Here is a 17,655-nt window from a genome sequence, read left to right as displayed (position 1 = left end):
AAATGGTTGCAGGAGTACATCAACAGAGAACTGCCAGAAATTCAAGCTGGATTCAGAAGAGGACATGGAACCAGGGATATCACTGCTGATGTCAGATGCATCCTGGCTGAAAGCAGAGAATACCAGAAGGATGTTTACCTGTGTTTTATTGACTATGCAAAGGCATTTGACTGTGTGGATCATAACAAATTTTGGGTAACACTGCAAAGAATGGGAATTTCAGAACACTTAACCGCGCTCTTGTGGAGCCTGTACGTAGACCAAGAGGCAGCCGTTCGAACAGAACAAGGGGATTCTGTGTGGCTTAAAGCCAGGAAAAGTGTGCATCAGGGTTGTATCATTTCACCATGCTTATTCAATCTGTATGCTGAGCAAATAATCAGAGAAGCTGGAATGTATCCTGTGATATGCAGATGACACAACCTTGCTTGCTGAAAGTGAAGAGGACTTGAAACACTTACTGATGAAGATCAAAGGCTACAGTCTTCAGTATGGATTATACCTCAACATAAAGAAAACAAAAATCCTCACAAATGGACCAATAATCAACATCATGAAAACAGAAAAAATATTAAAGTTGTCGAGGATTTCATTTTACTTGGATCCACAATCAACACCCATGGAAGCCTATAAAAACCTATTGCTGTTGAGTCAGTTCTGACTCACAGTGACCCAACAGACAATGTAGAACAGCCCCGTAGGGTTTCCAAGGAGCACCTGCCAGATTCGAACTGTGGACCTTTTGGTTAGCAGCCATAGCTCTTAACCACTACGCCACCGTGGTTTCCAAATGGAAACCTTCCTATGGAAGCAGCAGTCAAGAAATCAATGACATATTCCACTGGGCAAATCTGCTGCAAAAGACCTCTTTAAAGTGTTAAAAAGCAAAGATGTCACCTGGAACACTAAGGTGTGCCTGACCGAAGCCATGGTATTTTCAATCGCCTCATATGCATGTGAAAGCTGGATGATGAATGAGGAAGACCAAAGAAGAATTGACACCTTTGAATTATAGTGTTGACTAAGAATAATGAATATACCATGGGCTGCCAGAAGAACGAACAAATCTGTCTTGGAGGAAGTACAGCCAGAATGCTCCTTAGATGTGAGGATGGTGAGACTACATCTCACGTACTTTGGACATGTTATCAGGAGGGACCAGTCCCTGGAGAGGGACTTTATGCTTGGTAAAGTAGAGGGTCAGTGAAAAAGAGGAAGAGCCTCAATGAGATGGATTGACACAGTGGCTGCAACAATGGACTCAAGCATAAGGACGACTGTAAGAATGGCACAGGGCTGGACAGTGTTTCGTTTTGTTGTACATAGGATCGCTATGAGTTGGAACCAACTTGAGGGCACCTAACAACATAACAAGAACATCTTCTATGAATTGTGTGCTCATTACATTTGCCTAATTTTTTATGGGGCATGGTACTTTGCTTTGAAAACTTTTTTTTGCTTCCAGTTTCTTCATTAGCCAGGTGGAGCTAATGACATTTGCCCTAATGTTGAGCTTCTGCAAAAAAGGACCAATGAAATGTTCTGTGCTGTGAATACTATCCAGAAGACTAATGTCTTGGTTTCCTAGTGCTGTTGTAACAGAAATACCACAAGTGGGTGGCTTTAAAGAACAGAAATTTATTTTCTCACAGTTCGGGAGGCTAGAAGTCCAAATTCTGGGTGTGGCTCTAGGGGGAGTTCCTTCCTTGTTGATTTCAGGTTCTAGTACCTGCCAACAACCCTTTGCATTTTGGGGCTTATAGATGCATCTGTCTCTCTAGTCTGTCTTCCTCTTCCCCCTATGTGTGTCTCTGTGTCTATTTGCTCTTTTTGTAACCCAAAATGATTAGGTTTAAAACCCACCCTACAGTGCTATGGCCTCATTAACGTAAAAAAAAAGAGAAAAAAAAACAAGGTCATATTTACAGGCGCAGGGGTTAGGATTTCAGCACATATTTTGAGGGGGACACAATTCAATCCATAGCAAATAGTGATTAGATAGTCAAATTACTTGGGGGAAGCACTGTTAATCTCAGGGACAGGTTTAATTTGGAGAATATAGGCACAGATTGGGTACCACGACTCTTTAAACCATTTGTAGGCAATGCATGCAGTGTTGTAGTACATAAATGTACACTAACCTGCTGTTATCACCTAAAAGTTGATAGAGAGGTACATATTTCCTGTCTTTTGATACGTAGGGCTTGGAAACCTATAAGGAACCAGGTGTTCTTTCTTCAACTACCTTTCCTGTGGTTTTATAGCCACATATCTCCAACTGTAATACCGTTCATTTACAATAGCTGTAAAATATCCATGTACTCCTGGAGACGGTTGTAACAGTTACAATTTATGTTATAATGATAGGTAAAGAGCCAAAGTAACAAGTGATTTCCAGCTCAACTAAATTTGTGGTTTTATTTGTCTGATAGGTTAAGTCTACTGCTCAAGAACACATTTCTTAATAAAGTCATTACAGGTACACAAGCAGGGATCACTGTTAAAAATCTGCTACAAAGCAAGCAGAGGAAAACTCTGCCCAGCGTTCTTTCTCTGCCTGCCAAGACTTCTGCAACTGTGCTTCTCTGTTTCTGGATCACGTACCCTGATATTCAGGTGCTGCTGAAACACTACTTTCAAAATCGGGTTTGAGAGTTAATGCAAAATCTGGCTAAGGGCTCAAAGGTGCTGAAGAAATCGAAGATGCCCCAGATTCCACTTGATTCTCTCACGGAAGCCACGTGTGAACAGGCTGGGAAGGAAAATGCTTCCCCAGGTGAGCTCTCTACTTCTTTTCTCAGGGCTTTGAGTTCTTATGAGGCTCTGTCTATGGCAGGAATGAGAACTAGGCTGAACACCGCTGAGTGCTGGGGTCATGGCCAAGGTTAGGACACTCCACACTTACACAAGTGCTTGCCTGCCTGACCTCAGTGTGGGCTATCAATCCTTATTTCCAGTCTCCCTCCAAATTGTACCAAATGTTCCCCTGGGAAAGAGAGGGGCAAAGAAAGGACTGAAATTTGGGACTAGCCTCTGTTATGGTTTGAATTGTGTCCCCCCAAAATATGTATTGGAATCCTAAACCCTGTATCTGTGGATGTAATCCCATTAGGGAATAGAGTTTTCTTCGATATGCTAATGAGGCCATATCAGTGTAAGGTGTGCCTTAAACCTAACCAATTTTGAGATATAAAGGGAGATTAGACAAAGAAGCAAGGAAGCACGAATGGGGGAAAGATAGATGCCATGTGTTGATCTCCAAGGAACACTGAGAAGAATGCTAGAGAAGCTGAGACGAGGACTTCCCCCCACAGTGGACAGAGAGAGCCATTCCCTAGAGCCGGCACCCTGGATTTGGACTTCAAGCCTCCTGAGCTGTGAGAAAATAATTGTCTGTTTGTTAAAGCTACCGACCTGTGGTATTTCTGTTACAGCAGCACTAAATAAATAAGACAGCACCAAGATGGAAAGAGTCTCTCTGGGCAGGTCTCACACTGAACAAGACCTTTCAGGCTGGTAACTGATGAGCTGTATGTTGTGGTAAGAAAGCTGATCTTGGCATTTTTTTTTTTTTAATAGGGGAAGAAGTATCCATGCTTTAATTTATCCTTTGGTTTCCCTTAGTTTTATTTTATTTTCTTTTATTTAATAAATTAATAAATAGCCTGTCTTAGCTGTGCTAAGGAGGAGTAAGGAGAACGGCTTGATTTTGGTTCACACTTGGGCCAGAGAGTAGAGAGAACAGCGTGCTCCGGGGAGTTATGGACAGTGTTGCCAGCAGAGATCAAAGTGTCTGTGAAGGGTGGGTGCTGGCCGAAGCTCCAAAGAAAAGTGTCCTTTGCCTCCCCTCAGAGTCTTTTTCGGCTTTTTCCCAGAGGTTTGTGTCTGAATTGCTTAAGGGAAAGTCCTCTCAATCCTTCCAATTTGAGGCTCAGTCAATAAGTAGGATAAGGATCTATATCAGGTTGAACTACAGACAATCGCTGACTGATACTTGACTGTTTTTGACCTACAAAAATGGCAATTTGCTATGGTTCAACTGAATATGTATGTGCAAAATGTGCTGAACACTGAGCTGTGATCAGAGCAGTTGATTTTCTTTCCTCCACACGGAGAAGAAGGCTGAATTTTCAAGGGCACTGCCTAGCATTTCAGGTTACAATACAACTGAGTCACCTGTTTAATTTTTGCTGAAGAAGTGGGAAGGTGAATCAGTGAGATGGGCCAAACAGCCCCATCACAGTTTGGGAGATGTGCTACATTTAATTTCCATCAAGTTATGAAAATGGATAGAAACTTTATAGCAGATTTTAAATTAGCACATGCTACCCTGCTTTTGGAGCCCTGGTGGCACAGTGGTTAAGAGCTACGGCTACTAATCAAAAGGTTGACTGTTTGAATCCACCAGCCATGGCTTGGAAACTCTATGGGTTTAAGGTAAATTAAATATTGAATATACCATGAATATACCATGGACTGCCAGAAGAATGAACAAATCTGTCTTGGAAGAAGTACAGCTAGAATGCTCCTTAGAAGCAAGAATGGCGAGACTTCATCTCAGGTACTTTGAACGTGTTATAATGAGGGATCAGTTGCTAGAGAAGGACATCATGCTTGGTAAAGTAGAGGGTCAGCGAAAAAGAGGAAGACCCTCAACAAGGTGGATTGACACAGTGGCTGCAACAATGGGCTGAAGCATAGCAATGATTGTGAGGATGGTGCAGGGCTGGGCAGAGTTTTACCTGTTGTACACAGGGTTGTTATGAGTCAGAACTGACTCGAAGGCAACTGACAACAACAAGTGTTTGATTTTTAGACATCGATCAATACGTTAGTTCCATGGATTTTTACTTTTAACGATGTCTCTAGGCTGATAAGCAAAAGCCTACTTTGTTGTTGTGTGCCGTCGAGTTGATTCTGACTCATCGTGACCCTACAGGACAGAGTAGAACTGCCCCATAGGATATCCAAGGCTGTAATCTTTATGCAAGCAGAGTGACATGTCTTTCTCTTGCGGAGGGGCTGGTGAGTTCCAACTGCTGACCTTTGGTTAGCAGCCAAGTTCTTAACAACTCCACCACCAGCACCCTTAAAGCCCTGATTTTATTTCGCAGAGATACCTACAAATGAATAAGATATGCATTCAGTTTTAGCATCAACCTCTACTATTCCATCTGGGATGTTCTTTTTTTTTTTACTCCCAAGACACTCTTTATCTTGCCAGCTTAGTGCTAGAAGGGATCTTAGAATATGGGCTATTGAGCCAGATTGCCTGGGTTCAAATCCTGATATTCCCCACTTACTAGCTGTGTGACCTCTCTGTGCCTCAGTTTCTTCATCTGAAAAATGGGAATGATGATAATAGAACCCATATGATAAGGTCCTATGAGGAGTAAATGAGTTAATACATGGCAACACACATAGTTAAGACCTCAGTGAATATTAGCTGCTGATATTATGATTAATGGTACTACTACTACTACTAAAAGAGTTGGCATAGTTCATGCCAACACTTTTTTATAAGTGGGAAAAGAGGTATAAACTATGAGCGTACCAGTTCTTCCTCAAAATCTTATTCATGCCTCTCAACTGATTTTGGCCATACCATTTAACCTGGACACTTTTTTGCACTACATTAATTTGCTTTGTTTAAACACTTTCCTGTTTGTTACTTCATCTGTCTAACTATAAGCCTTTTTTAGACCAAATCATTCCTGCTTATATACATGTGAAATAATATGTGAAATAATACTTTCTTTTTAGTTATTTTAGTAAGCTTGATCCAAGATGAACAGATACAGTAGTTTCTATGATCTAAGGGCCCCAAGCAGCCCCCAAAAGCAACACTGCCAGTGGCCTTCATGCCTGAGGTCTCCTGTCTCCTTAGGAGGAGAGGCACTATTACTTGGGCCTTAAAACTACAGATATATTTACAAATCGATTAATTTAGCTCCCTGCAAGCTCCTTATCTAAATTTTCCCAAAATGAATCCCCTCCACCAACCCTGAGGAGAAAAAAAGGAACTTAAAATGGTGTGAAGCCAATGAGAACTCCAACTGTGAGCACCCTGTAGCCCAGTGCCCTGTCAGCAAAGGCATTCTCTAAGAATGGAGGGAGCTGCTGGAACCCTCTTGGCTGCCATCCAAATTCCCCAACATCTCTCAGCCTGGGACCCTGGGTTTCAACTGGGTTTGTTTCCCCCTCACAGAGCTCAGCTCACGTATGCACAGTCACATGTTGCATGTAAAAACCAACCCAAGAGTCGAGTTCTCAGTTATCTTTGAGTAGAGAAAAAAAAAAAATCAATTGTGAGGGCTTTAGATTAGTCTTGGCTTCATTTCGCTTGTAAACACATAATCAGCCTACTTGATTTTATGACTTTGTTTTGGAGCGCTAGGCTCCCTGCATTTCTTTCTTTCTTTTTTTTTTTTTTTTTAAATAAAAGAGGCTGTAGTTCTGAGGTTTTGCTGTAACCTCACAACGCGGTCTGTGAAATCATGTAAAGAGCTCTGGGATCCAATGCTGTGATACATCTCACATAACGGCATTATTATCCATGGGCACAGAAAGGTGCAATCTGGGTGTAATTCCTCAACCAGTTTGCTTTTGGTCAACGTCCAATTCTTTTACAACTGCCTGTATTGTTATCTGCACTCTAATTTCTCTATTGTCCAGGGAAATGTATTTACGGGGACAGATTGATGATACATGGACTGGCTGCATAAGTACTTTGAAAGGAAGATGATTCAAACACAACTCAGGTGGTGGCGGTGGGGGGGGGAATGGATTTTTAAAAGAAATGAAATTTCAGGATGTTAATGTGATTTATTACACTCAATGGAGCTGGTGAAGGATGGCCCAGCGGTAACAAATCCCTTGCCTGTTCAGGCTGAGCAGGGCATCACGTTTCCCAGCAGTTTGCCTCCCTCACCTTGACAGGGACCCTGACTTTGTATGGAAAAAAAAAATCACTGATCATTAGAGGAAAGCAGCTTTTGCTTATTTATCTCCAAAGACAACTTTATGCCTTTCTGATATCTTCTTTCCCCACTGAAGTTTTGGGGAGGGTGTGACTGGTAGATTTTGGAGCACTTGACATCCATCGCCCCACCAAATGGGGCTTTAAATGAACCTGTCATTTTGTGCCGGGACAATTAGTGCTTTATAACCTGCTGCTCCACCACATTTACAAGTGACAATCAGATAGTTTTTCAAAGAAGAGCTCAATTTCCCACTGTTGAGTTGGGTTTTCTATGTTGTGTGATCATCTGCCCATATGGAGCTATGGGGCAGTACTACTCTGTCCTAGAGGGTCACTATGAGTTGGAACTGACTTGACAGCAACGGGTGGGTGAGTTCCTGACTCTGGTTTTATGACTCAAAAGCTCTGGTACTGCCACCTGCCCTGGCTCTGGAATGGCACCTCCACCAGGAGAGTCTCCACCAGGAGAGTCTCCACCAGGAGAGTCTCCACCAGGAGAGTCTCCACCAGGAGAGTCTCCACCAGGAGAAGTGAACGAGTCAGCTCAAGGCCTGAAAGTACTTAAGGCATCGGGGAGGCTGATTCTTTAATGTGTGCGGACAAATGGGTCCCGGCATATTTGGCCCAGGAAGTGAGAAATTTTCATCTCATGTGTCATGACCTTGCCCCTTGAAAAGCCACTAGAAATGAAGAGGAGCCATCTTGGAAACAAATAAAGTCAGCAGGGAAAGAGAATTTGCCTTGTAAAAATAGGTATATCACACATGCCCAACAGGTATGCCTATTTTTTATTCTATTAATTTGGATATGCCTAATCTGGGGAAACTGAGGCAGCACTATAAGCAAAACTCCCTATGGATGTGCAGAGCAGGTAAGGATTAACCAGTTAAACAGTCCCCCTCCTCTGCTTGACTCCTCTGAGCTCTCCCTGCTTGGAGACCAGCCTGTTCCCTGAACCACCCACATTGGCCAGTACATTAGAGTCGATTATTTGTCTCTTTTTGTCAGCATTGAAATGAGGAGTCAGGTCCTGCCAAGGTGGCTCCACTGAATGGGACAATGATTTATAGATTAATTATTTTAAGGAACAAGGTAACACAGCATGATGTAGTGGAAAGAATGCTGCATTTTAGTCCTGGCTCTGCTCCTTAATAGCTGTTTGACTTTGGGCAAATCACTTAATCTCTCCGGGCCTTAGTCTCCTTATCTGTAAATTGGGAATAACAACACTTGATAGCTGTGGCAATCAAAATCCTGGCTACGAAAGCGTTCCGTTAACTCTAAATCACTGTTGTGTGCCATCGAGTCGATTCTGACTCATAGTGAACACATATGACAGAGTAGAACTGCCCCACAGGGTTTCCTAGGCTATAATCTTTATGGGAGCAGATGGCCAGGTCTTTTCTCCCGTGGAGCAGCTGGTGGGTTCAAACCGCCAATGTTTTGGTTAGCAACCTAGCACTTAACCATTATGCCCCAAGGTTCCTTCTCTAAGGCACTAAACATATGCAAAGGGTTGCTATTGTTAGATTTCTAGGGACAATGCATAGTAATACCACCTAGTCAATAAGGGGGTGCATTTTCCAGTTCCAGGACCTCAGGAAGTACTCTAGGAGAAAGTCTTGAATTTCTGCCCTTACTAGCCATTCCACAAATCCGCTCGATTATACCACAGGATGGGATACTGGTCAAATCACAAAAACAGCAACAGCAACAACAACAAAAAACAAACCCATTGCCATTCAGTTGATTGCGACACACTGTGACCCTATAGGACAGAGTAGAACTGCCCCATAGGGTTTCCAAGGAGCAGCTGGCAGATTCAAGCTGCCGACCTTTGGGTTAGCAGCTGTAGCTCTTAACCACTACGCCACCAGGGCTCGAAATCATAAATAGTATTAACTAAATAACACTTCACTATTCTCCTTACCACTAAAGAGCCTCCAAATGTTTTATGACCATTAGCTTTTCAACATTAAGGACAATTTGAGATATGGAGTGTAAATTACAGTTTATACTCTCTCTCTCTCTATTATCTGTGCATAAAGAGGGGAAGGAAACAGGGTGGGTTATCCTAAAAATGGAAAATCTCAAAGTCACATAGTATGTGACTTGGGTCATAATGTTTTATGAAGGCTATAAGCTGGGAGTGGCACTAAAAGATCACTTATTCGATAAAATTTTTCTGTGATGAATCCATGAGGTTGATAAGCCATATGTAGATAATTCTAACATTTATACTGTGCCTGGGAAAGGACGGTGCCTTGTGAGAAAATGGCAGACCAAACATAGTTTTAATAATGTCTAAACATCGTTTCCCCAACTAATCTATACGTTCCTCAAGGACAACAATGAATTCTGAATTTCCTTCACGGCTCTTTCCTTTCCTCTACAGGGACGTGTGCACACACATGCATATACACACAAGTGCGTGTGCACACAGCCTATCACAGTGCTGAGAAAAAGGGTAACTGACAGATGAAGAAAATAAAGCCATTTCTCAAGCCAGTTATAAAACTGGGTGTTAAGTCAGGTTACCTGACGTCTCCATCTAGGGTTCTACCCAGGAGGTCCCATTTCTAGAAAATCTCTGCTCAGAAACCCTCACTGCTCCCCACAGAATGAGGTTTGGCTATTTGGACTGGTTTCACTTCTCAATTTAGTGGCACATCCGGTAAATATTCTGTTAGAAACTGGTCAATAGAAACAAAATGTTCAAATTGACTTGCACACGTAGACAATTCCAGTGGCTGTGAAGACAATGACAACAACAACAGCAGCAACAAAACACCCACTAAAGTCTGTCTGTGTGTCACCAACAAAACTGACGGAAAAGTGAGCATTGTTATTTTTTCCATATCAATCCATATGACTGGTGTGACTGCTCCTCCCTGGAATTAGCTGCTTGGTTGGTGTTGCATAGCCACAGTCTTAAGGTCTCTGAATCCTTCCTGTGAGTGAATAAAACGCAAGCATTCTGGCTCTCCCAGGCATGATAACGGTGCTCAAAGCAGGCCTAGCCTCAATAGTGATTGCTCCCCTCAGGCTGGCAGTTGCTCCGGGGCTGACATTGAATGTTACTATATTTGGAAAGTTGGTCACGTCCTCCTGACATTGGTTAATGTTCAAGAAGGGACAGGTAGACAGAGTGCTGTGGCGTTTGTAGGCTCCGTGTGCTGCATAAAAGCAATTCTGGCTGGGAGCACTTTGGTTAACTGTAGTGAACTGTGCTTGGTAGGAATTCCAAGACTCCTTAATCTTTAATTTCTTTCAGGAAGCTCTCTCTGAGTGTCCCCCTAGCCCAATCTGAGTATGGGTTCTTTATCTCTCAGGCCTTTCATCTGTATTCGTGGCAATGATACCATTTATTGTTTTTCCGTTTTATCTTGCTTTTGTCCAAGTGTCACCTTAAGCCTCACATTGTTCCATGTGTGCCTGCCTGGTCTTCCCAGATAAAGTATAAACTACTCCTAAGCAGGCACCTGGGTCAACCTAGCGCATCTGAGAACCATCTCCAAGGTATGCTGGGAGGGACACTGGCGGGCCTCCTGACCAAACACATTTCTCTATCCAGACTTTCTTGGTGCCTGAAATTGCTACTATTAGAGCACTTTAGCTGGCTAATGACAAAGAAAGCTCTTATTACAACGCTCATTTAAGGATACTGAACTATTATCAGCCATTAGCGCCCTCTCTTGAATTAGTATATCAGCTCGTCAGTCACCTAGAAAAGCTTTGGAGAAATGGGACTTCCGATTAGGGAAGCTCTGTAGCTTTCAAAAATAAAACCAAAGCTCTATGTCTTGTATAAAGTCAAGCCTTACCCTCAGCCTCCTTTCAAAGGCTGAAATGTTGCCTCTGTTTTGCTCCTTCCTCTGCCGCCACTCAATGAGGTTTGCATTGTGCTCTCCAGGCAGTGAGATGTTGCACTTGCCCAGGGTGGGGTTGACTGCTCCAGCCAGGATGTGGGGCTCTGAGCTGAGGCTGATCTCCATTCCGCTGGCAAAGGTGACCCGTAGGGAGCCATCTGGACTCACCCGATAGGTACTTTGGGTATTTTCTGGAGGCAAAAAGAGCAAAGGAGGAACAAGAGGAGGAAAGGAAAGAAAGGGAAGGGGAGGGGGAAGACCAGTTTAGCTTTAGAAGGTAAGTTTGGAAAGGGAGGAGCAGGTGGGGACACCGTGGACTTAACTGCCTTCTGGGCTAGACAACTGCTCTGACAGGCAGCTACACTCTGTCCATTTGGGTCTTGTTATTTTCACAGGTAGGATATCTTGTTTCTCGCATAAAAGACTCCTGTCTAACACTGCAGGCTGTTTTTGTTTTCTCTTTTTAAAGAGTTCCCTTACAAGTTCCCTCTGACTTGTTGGAGTGGTCTGCTCAGTTTGATACACTGGGGGCCAGAATAAGAAGAATACGAAACTGGACTCAGCATCCTTACCACCTGGGGACACCATCACAGTTGCTATGCCCCACAAAATGATCTAATGCTGGTAAAGGCTGGCACTAATTTTTTTTAGAGAGGCTCTGAACATTGGACAGTTCTATGTCTGGCCCCACAAGCTAACAGTAGAATGAGTCCCATGATGACAGGGCAGAGAGAAAGAAACCGGTCTTTGGCTACTTCCCCTCTATTTCCCAAGACATCTCTTTCAAATCCAACCTATCTACCTCCTTTCTTTTCTTTCTTTGATGAGAATGAGCTTTTAATTCCTCATTGTGCTTATATTCCTTCTTGGTGTGTATTGTAATCTGTCCTTTTTATTCACCTGTGTCAGCATTGATCTAGAATACTTAACTCAGCTGGGGCACAGACTCCATTTCTTTAATATAACTTGGAGCTAACAAAGCTTGACAAATGGCTGCATGTTGGGAAATGACTTGATGGGAGAGCAGATTGGGCAGAGCAGAGATTTAACTTTATCCCTCCCACAGCGATGTGGGCCCAAAGTTGATATGGGAACTTATGAAAGGTGTCAGTTTGTCTGGGTTTCAGCCTCCATAGCTGGAAAGTCATGAGAAGCAGTCATCTTCTCAGCCAAAGGTGAATTCTATTTATTAACAGTTGTGCAGAGGTTTGGGGGTAGAAGTTAAGATAGGCGCTCTTTAGAGTCAGATGAAGTTGGAAATAGTCTTACCTTGCTTTAAAATATATATGGTACTCATCGCCGTCAAGTTGGTTGACATGAGGACGTTTTCGCGGTTGGAAGTATCTAGCTCCACTTTTGTCAGTTTCTCCAGGTCACTGTGGAAGCTGCTGACCTCTCCAGTGGGAAATGTGGCATTGGTCAGATGTCCCTCGGGGTCGTACCTGGGAAATGTAACCAGTCACAACTTTGAAGCCTCTTGGCAGCGATAACAGGCCTTTGCAAACTAAAAATCACTTGGCAGCTAATACAGTTTAACTGTGAGTGATCACAAGTATTATTAACCTTGTTCAATAAGAAGAAAAAGGTCAGAGAGATGATTAATCAAACGAAGGTATTTTTTGCAGCTTCTGAATTCTTGATGACTTCCTTGAGCTGTGCTGTTTTACAGAAAAAAATATATATCTGGTAATGAATCACCAGGGTGGAAAACTGATTTATGAATCATGTTCTGCTGTGTGCAATGTTGCAGGGTGGCTTGGGTTTGCAATTTGGGTCGATCCCGTTAGATGCGATGGGCAGCAAAACCCAGCAGAGGGTGCTGTTGCCAAAGGAAAAGGAGGCACGAAAGGGCCCCCAAAGCCTAAGACCGATAAAACTGACTTTGCATAGTGATAGGAAAATTATATTTGCTGCCATTTAAGTTGCCAAATTTGAAATGAATGAATCGTTCTTCCAACAAAATGAACAAGCACAGAGGATAATGGAAACATGTTCATTAAAGCATTCTGGAGCCCTCTGATCTCAGTGTCATTTAATTTTTTTTTTTTAATCTTTGTGGAGTATAGTACATAATGTTTTGTAATTTGCTTATATGAGTAAGAGACAAAAAATAATTACCTGCGATAATAGGCAATAACCTATATGTAGAAATATAGTCTAGCGAGTTTACTTTTTTAAAAAAAAAAATCAGAATTATTGGCAATCTCACTGTCCTCCAAATGGAAACTGCTTCCCTGAAGGCTTCTGATGTGCTGCTGTTCTTTTATTGCCAATAGAACCATGAAAAATAAACACTTCATTAAAAGTAAAGACATGCACTTGGAAATCCATTACTGTTTTCTTTGCAAGTTGCAAATTACAAAATATTTAAGCACTTTTATTTGCTTCTAAAATCTTAAACAATTATATTCTTTCTACCCAAAGTGAGCAAGACACAGCTGGACACAATGGTGCAGTCTGGCTCTGTTCCCCTCCCCCCCCCGCCAACAATTATGCAAAACGGCCCAGATAATTCAGTGTTAATCCAGTAGGCTTTAAAGAACTCAGCCTGGGGAGTTTCTCAAATTTTAAAATCTGCATCAGCTTCGGGTGGGCTTGGGAAAAGGGGCTAGATCTTATTTCATAAAATAGATGTGTGTAGCCTCAAGCTCAGTTCTGTATAAAAACAAAACACCTGTTGTGTTGAGTTGATTCCGACTCATAGCGACCCTATAGGACAGAGTAGAAGTGCCCCATAGGGTTTCCAAAGAGTGGCTGGTGGATTTGAACTGCTGAACTTTTCGGTTTGCAGCCAAGCTCTTAACCACCGCGCCACCAGCGTTTCCAGTTCTGTACATACATGCGCGTGCACACTACCAGTTAAAACAGTCATGTATGTGAATAAAAATAATCAGGCCATTTAGTATCACAGATATCCCAAGCCCTAGTTGTTTAATTGGCTGCACGCTTTCTTTAAATGAGTTTCTGTTAAAACACTTGGCTTGTTGCCACTATGCAGCTAAAGATTCGTTATTTAAGAAAGGCCTAAGGGTGTTGCCTGTGCTTGGCAAAATCCTTCCCTCTGCTCAGCCATTGTGCCTGTGGCCTGCTCTGGGGCTCTGTGGTTTCCAGAAGCAAGGCCCCTGGTAAGAAAGGAGCATGGAAGGGGCTTGAATGGCCAGTACAGCCTCAACCTTGCCTGCCTGGTCCTCCCTTCAGGAGAGGAAAACAAAGTCCTGCCTTTATGCTCCCAAGGTATTGACCTACTCTTCCCTGTAGGGAGAAATTTCCAGGCAGCAGACAGAAGGAATCTGCTGCATATCTTCCTCATGAAGTGACTGAGACTGATCAGCCTGGATTATGGAGGCAATTCCTTTCTGTTTCTTCTTCACCACCAGCAACTGTGCCTTGTTGGTTTTGCTTTCCTCAACACTCAGCAAGGTCACTCTTCCTCATTCCTCCAGGATATCTGACCTAAGACACTGGATGCAGGTTCTCAATGGGACTTCCAGAGTAAGGGCAGTTTTCTTCTTCCTGAGTCACGTAGCCCTTTGTGTTAAACCAAGTTTTCATATAGAGGTGATGGCAGTGGTTACACACAATCATCAGAGCAAGATGACAAGATCAGATACCAACTGAATCATCCGTATGCAGAGATCCAAGGGTCAAATGTTCCAACAAATCTTAGAAGTGGCCTATGAGTAAATCTAGTTTCCTGACCTACCCCTTCCCCATAGGTGCTCTTTGTCTGAGATTATACATATTTAAGCTTATTCCCAAGAATATAAGCACATCCCTACATGTTCTGTCTCCATCTGTACTCCCCAGATTGATAGTAGTACCTTCAGAGAGAAAAGCTAAACTGTCCTGGATAAGGCTGTCGATGCTCTGGGAGATCTAGCTGGGAGGCTGCTGCCTGGTTTTCTTCTGGTGAGGGAGGCAATGGTGTTGGCGGTAAGGTGGCATTTCTCACAGTCCTGCTCAGTGGCTGGGTAGCTAGAAAGGCTTCCTTTCTGTGACTGGATTGGCATCCTTACTTGGATGTGCACATTTGACTATAACTCTATCAATCATAAAGCACTCCCACCCTCAACATACTCACATACCCCAACTCCACCAGTCACAGTCAAAGCAATTGCGTTTGATGGTGTCTTCAGCTGTCTTGCATGTGCTCAATCATTTATATGATCCTGGATCAAAACATGCAGGCCCACCTCTCTTCGGTGGGATCATTTCCAAAGGAAGAGCAACAGACAGATGTATGCGTCAGTGGATAATCCCCACAATTTTGGAAAGGTTGCTCAAAGTGGATAAGAAATACAGGGAGTCTTTGATTTCCTCTGGCTTGCCTGAGTTTTTCCTTCCTCCATCACAGGGGAATGCATGTTTCCAGACTGAATGTCAAAGAAATGAGTTTAATCAAAATCTCTTATGCTGCATGTTTCCCTTTGGTGCCTGCAGCCTTTGGTACATAGAGTGCATGCCAATATGCTGCAACTAATCCCCTCAGGCCATAACACGCAGCTCCCTTCACCCCCAGGTGGGGTGTAGCACTCACCTCACCAGCTGCACAAATTCTGCTTGGTGAATTGTGCAACCAGGCACTGACTGTGCCTTCATAGTCATCAGAAGCAGGTTTGGCACGAGTTTTGCCATAAAATTGTTTCTCTGTGTACTGATTTTTGGAGTCCCTGGGAAGTGCAAACAGCTAATGCACTTGGCTGCTAACGCAAAGGGGTTGGTGGTTTGAGTCTACCCAGAGGCACGTGGAAGAAAGGCCTGGCAATCTGTTTCTGAAACATCAACCATTGAAAACCCTGTGGAACATAGTTCTACTGTGACACATGGGGTTGCCATCAGTCAGAACTGACTCAACAGCAACTGGTTTTGGTCCTGATTTTAAAGAGTTCCTTTGTGAGGGGCCCAGGGAAGTACTGAGTGTACCTCACCCTTTTTCTCAGCACTGTGATAGGCTGTGTGCAAGTGCATACATGTGTGTGCATACATGTCCCCGTGGAGCAGAGGAAACGTTCATGAAGGAAACGTAGAATTCATTCTTGTCCTTGAGGAGCATATAGTTTAGTTGGGGAAATGATATTTAGACAATATTAAAAGTGTGTTTGGTCTGATATTTTCTTGAGGAAAATTTAAGCCAGAGCTAAACAGGGAAGAGTATCAACGAGAAGTTTCTCCACCTTTGCTTTCAATATTGAAGATTATAGAGGAAAATTCATTACTTATTTTTCAAAGAAAATATAAAGGAGTCAGACCCTCTTTACCCTCTCATGTCAGGAGCCTGGCCATTATTTAGGAAATACTGAATTCCCCTTTTTCTCACCAAAAACTTCATTTGGCTTTCAGTGATTCAGCTCCCAGTCCGTAACGCCCTTTTATTTTCATTTGACCTTCATTCAATAAATACCGGAGTCTTGTGCTAGGTATTGGGGATACAGTGCTGAATGAAATTCAAAGTCTAGTACGGCAGATAAGATATGCGCACAAATAACTCTAAGGCCAGAATATTGCCATGTAGTTATGAAAACAAGGAGGCATAGAAGCTCAGAAGGGGTGGACGGCATTTTCAGCTGGGCTGAGCAGGAGAGGAGGAGGAAGGGTGGAGGTTGTGTTTGAATCCTAGAAGGATTTTGATAGGTAGAGATTTGGAGGGGCTGGGGGCAGGGGAAGGCATTGCAAACAGAGGCGACAGCGTGAAGAAAAGGGTACAGGTGGAAGGGACGTCCATTGAAGGAACGGGGTGGCTGAAACACGAGTTTCCTCTAGGAGGGTAGTGAGAAAGAGGGCTGGAGAGGCATGTTGGGACCAGAGCATGGGGGAACTGGATTACCAGGCTCTGGTGGCAAGCATGCAGTCAGAAGACAATGGAGGGGTAACGAAAGCCTTTCAGTGGGAGACTAGTATGATTCAAGCAGTGCTTAGGTGGCAAGGAATCTTGGGAGGGGAGAGAATGGAGTTAGGGCCCCAGTTTCTGCAAGAGAAGATTGTAGCCCCTTGCCTTTATTAAATGTATTGTGTTTGCCTATCTTTGGGATTTGTCTCCCTCACTAGACAGTAAACGCTCACATCCTTAGAGGAAGGGCACCGTGTCTTACCCATCTCTACATTTTCAGTGCCTGGCACAGAATAGATTCTCGCTCCACAGATTGGTTGAATGTGTGAAATAGGATCCTGCCAGTGGAAATAGAAAGGATGGGGTAGATATGAGAGCCAATGTGGTTATAGAACAGACAGAACCATCTATAGTGGTGTCGGGAGGCCGCACTGAGCTTACGTAGATGTCCTGTGCAGCTAAAATTCCCTACCAGCCTCTGAAAGCTTTTTCTGCCAGCAGCCTCTGTTCCTTCTGTTCACTCCCTGTCTTGATTGTGATTCTTCCCAGCATTACCCACGACCATTCTGTTTGCCCTACTCTTGATCCTTGTCAAGGGCATAAAGCACAGGGAGGGGTGATTTTGCAAGGCTGCTGAGTTTCTGTCTCTGGATACCTGAAGGAAAAGTTGAAAATTATATGTTCTCTGGCTTAATTGAAATCATTCGCCTGCCTGGAGGCAGGGGGCTGGACCAGATGGTGCCTTAGTTCCCTTCCTACTCTGGGATTCTTAGACAGCCTTGGAAATATTTCCAAGAGCTTGGACTGACTGATCATTTACATAGCCATTTCTGAATGGGAATCACATCTTATCCCCAGGCAACTATCTCACCCAGAGATGAGGCTTGTTTACCTTGCCCCTCCCTCCACTTCTAATCTTATCAGGGAGTAGGGGGACCGAATCCCTCACCAGCCATCCTAGATAAAACTAAGCATTT

At 43.4% G+C, this 17,655-nt stretch overlaps 1 protein-coding gene across 8 annotated transcripts in view; it reads right to left on the bottom strand.

The window, feature by feature from the left end:
• The window catches only part of TENM1 (teneurin transmembrane protein 1), an 893,898-nt gene that overhangs the window by 22,441 nt on the left and 853,802 nt on the right, over positions 1 to 17,655 (bottom strand). For all 8 annotated transcript variants that reach the window (XM_049871612.1, XM_049871606.1, XM_049871609.1 and 5 more), the window contains 2 exons: positions 12,121 to 12,293; positions 10,807 to 11,042 (listed from right to left, as the gene is read on the bottom strand). In XM_049871612.1, the coding sequence (XP_049727569.1) occupies positions 10,807 to 11,042; positions 12,121 to 12,293 (409 nt within the window). The remainder of the gene's footprint in view (positions 1 to 10,806; positions 11,043 to 12,120; positions 12,294 to 17,655) is intronic.

This window comes from Elephas maximus, chromosome X (genome assembly GCF_024166365.1).
Source record: "Elephas maximus indicus isolate mEleMax1 chromosome X, mEleMax1 primary haplotype, whole genome shotgun sequence".
NCBI lineage: Eukaryota > Metazoa > Chordata > Mammalia > Proboscidea > Elephantidae > Elephas > Elephas maximus.
The sequence above is the reverse complement of the archived record's forward strand: the minus strand, read 5'-3'. Positions and strand labels throughout refer to the sequence as shown.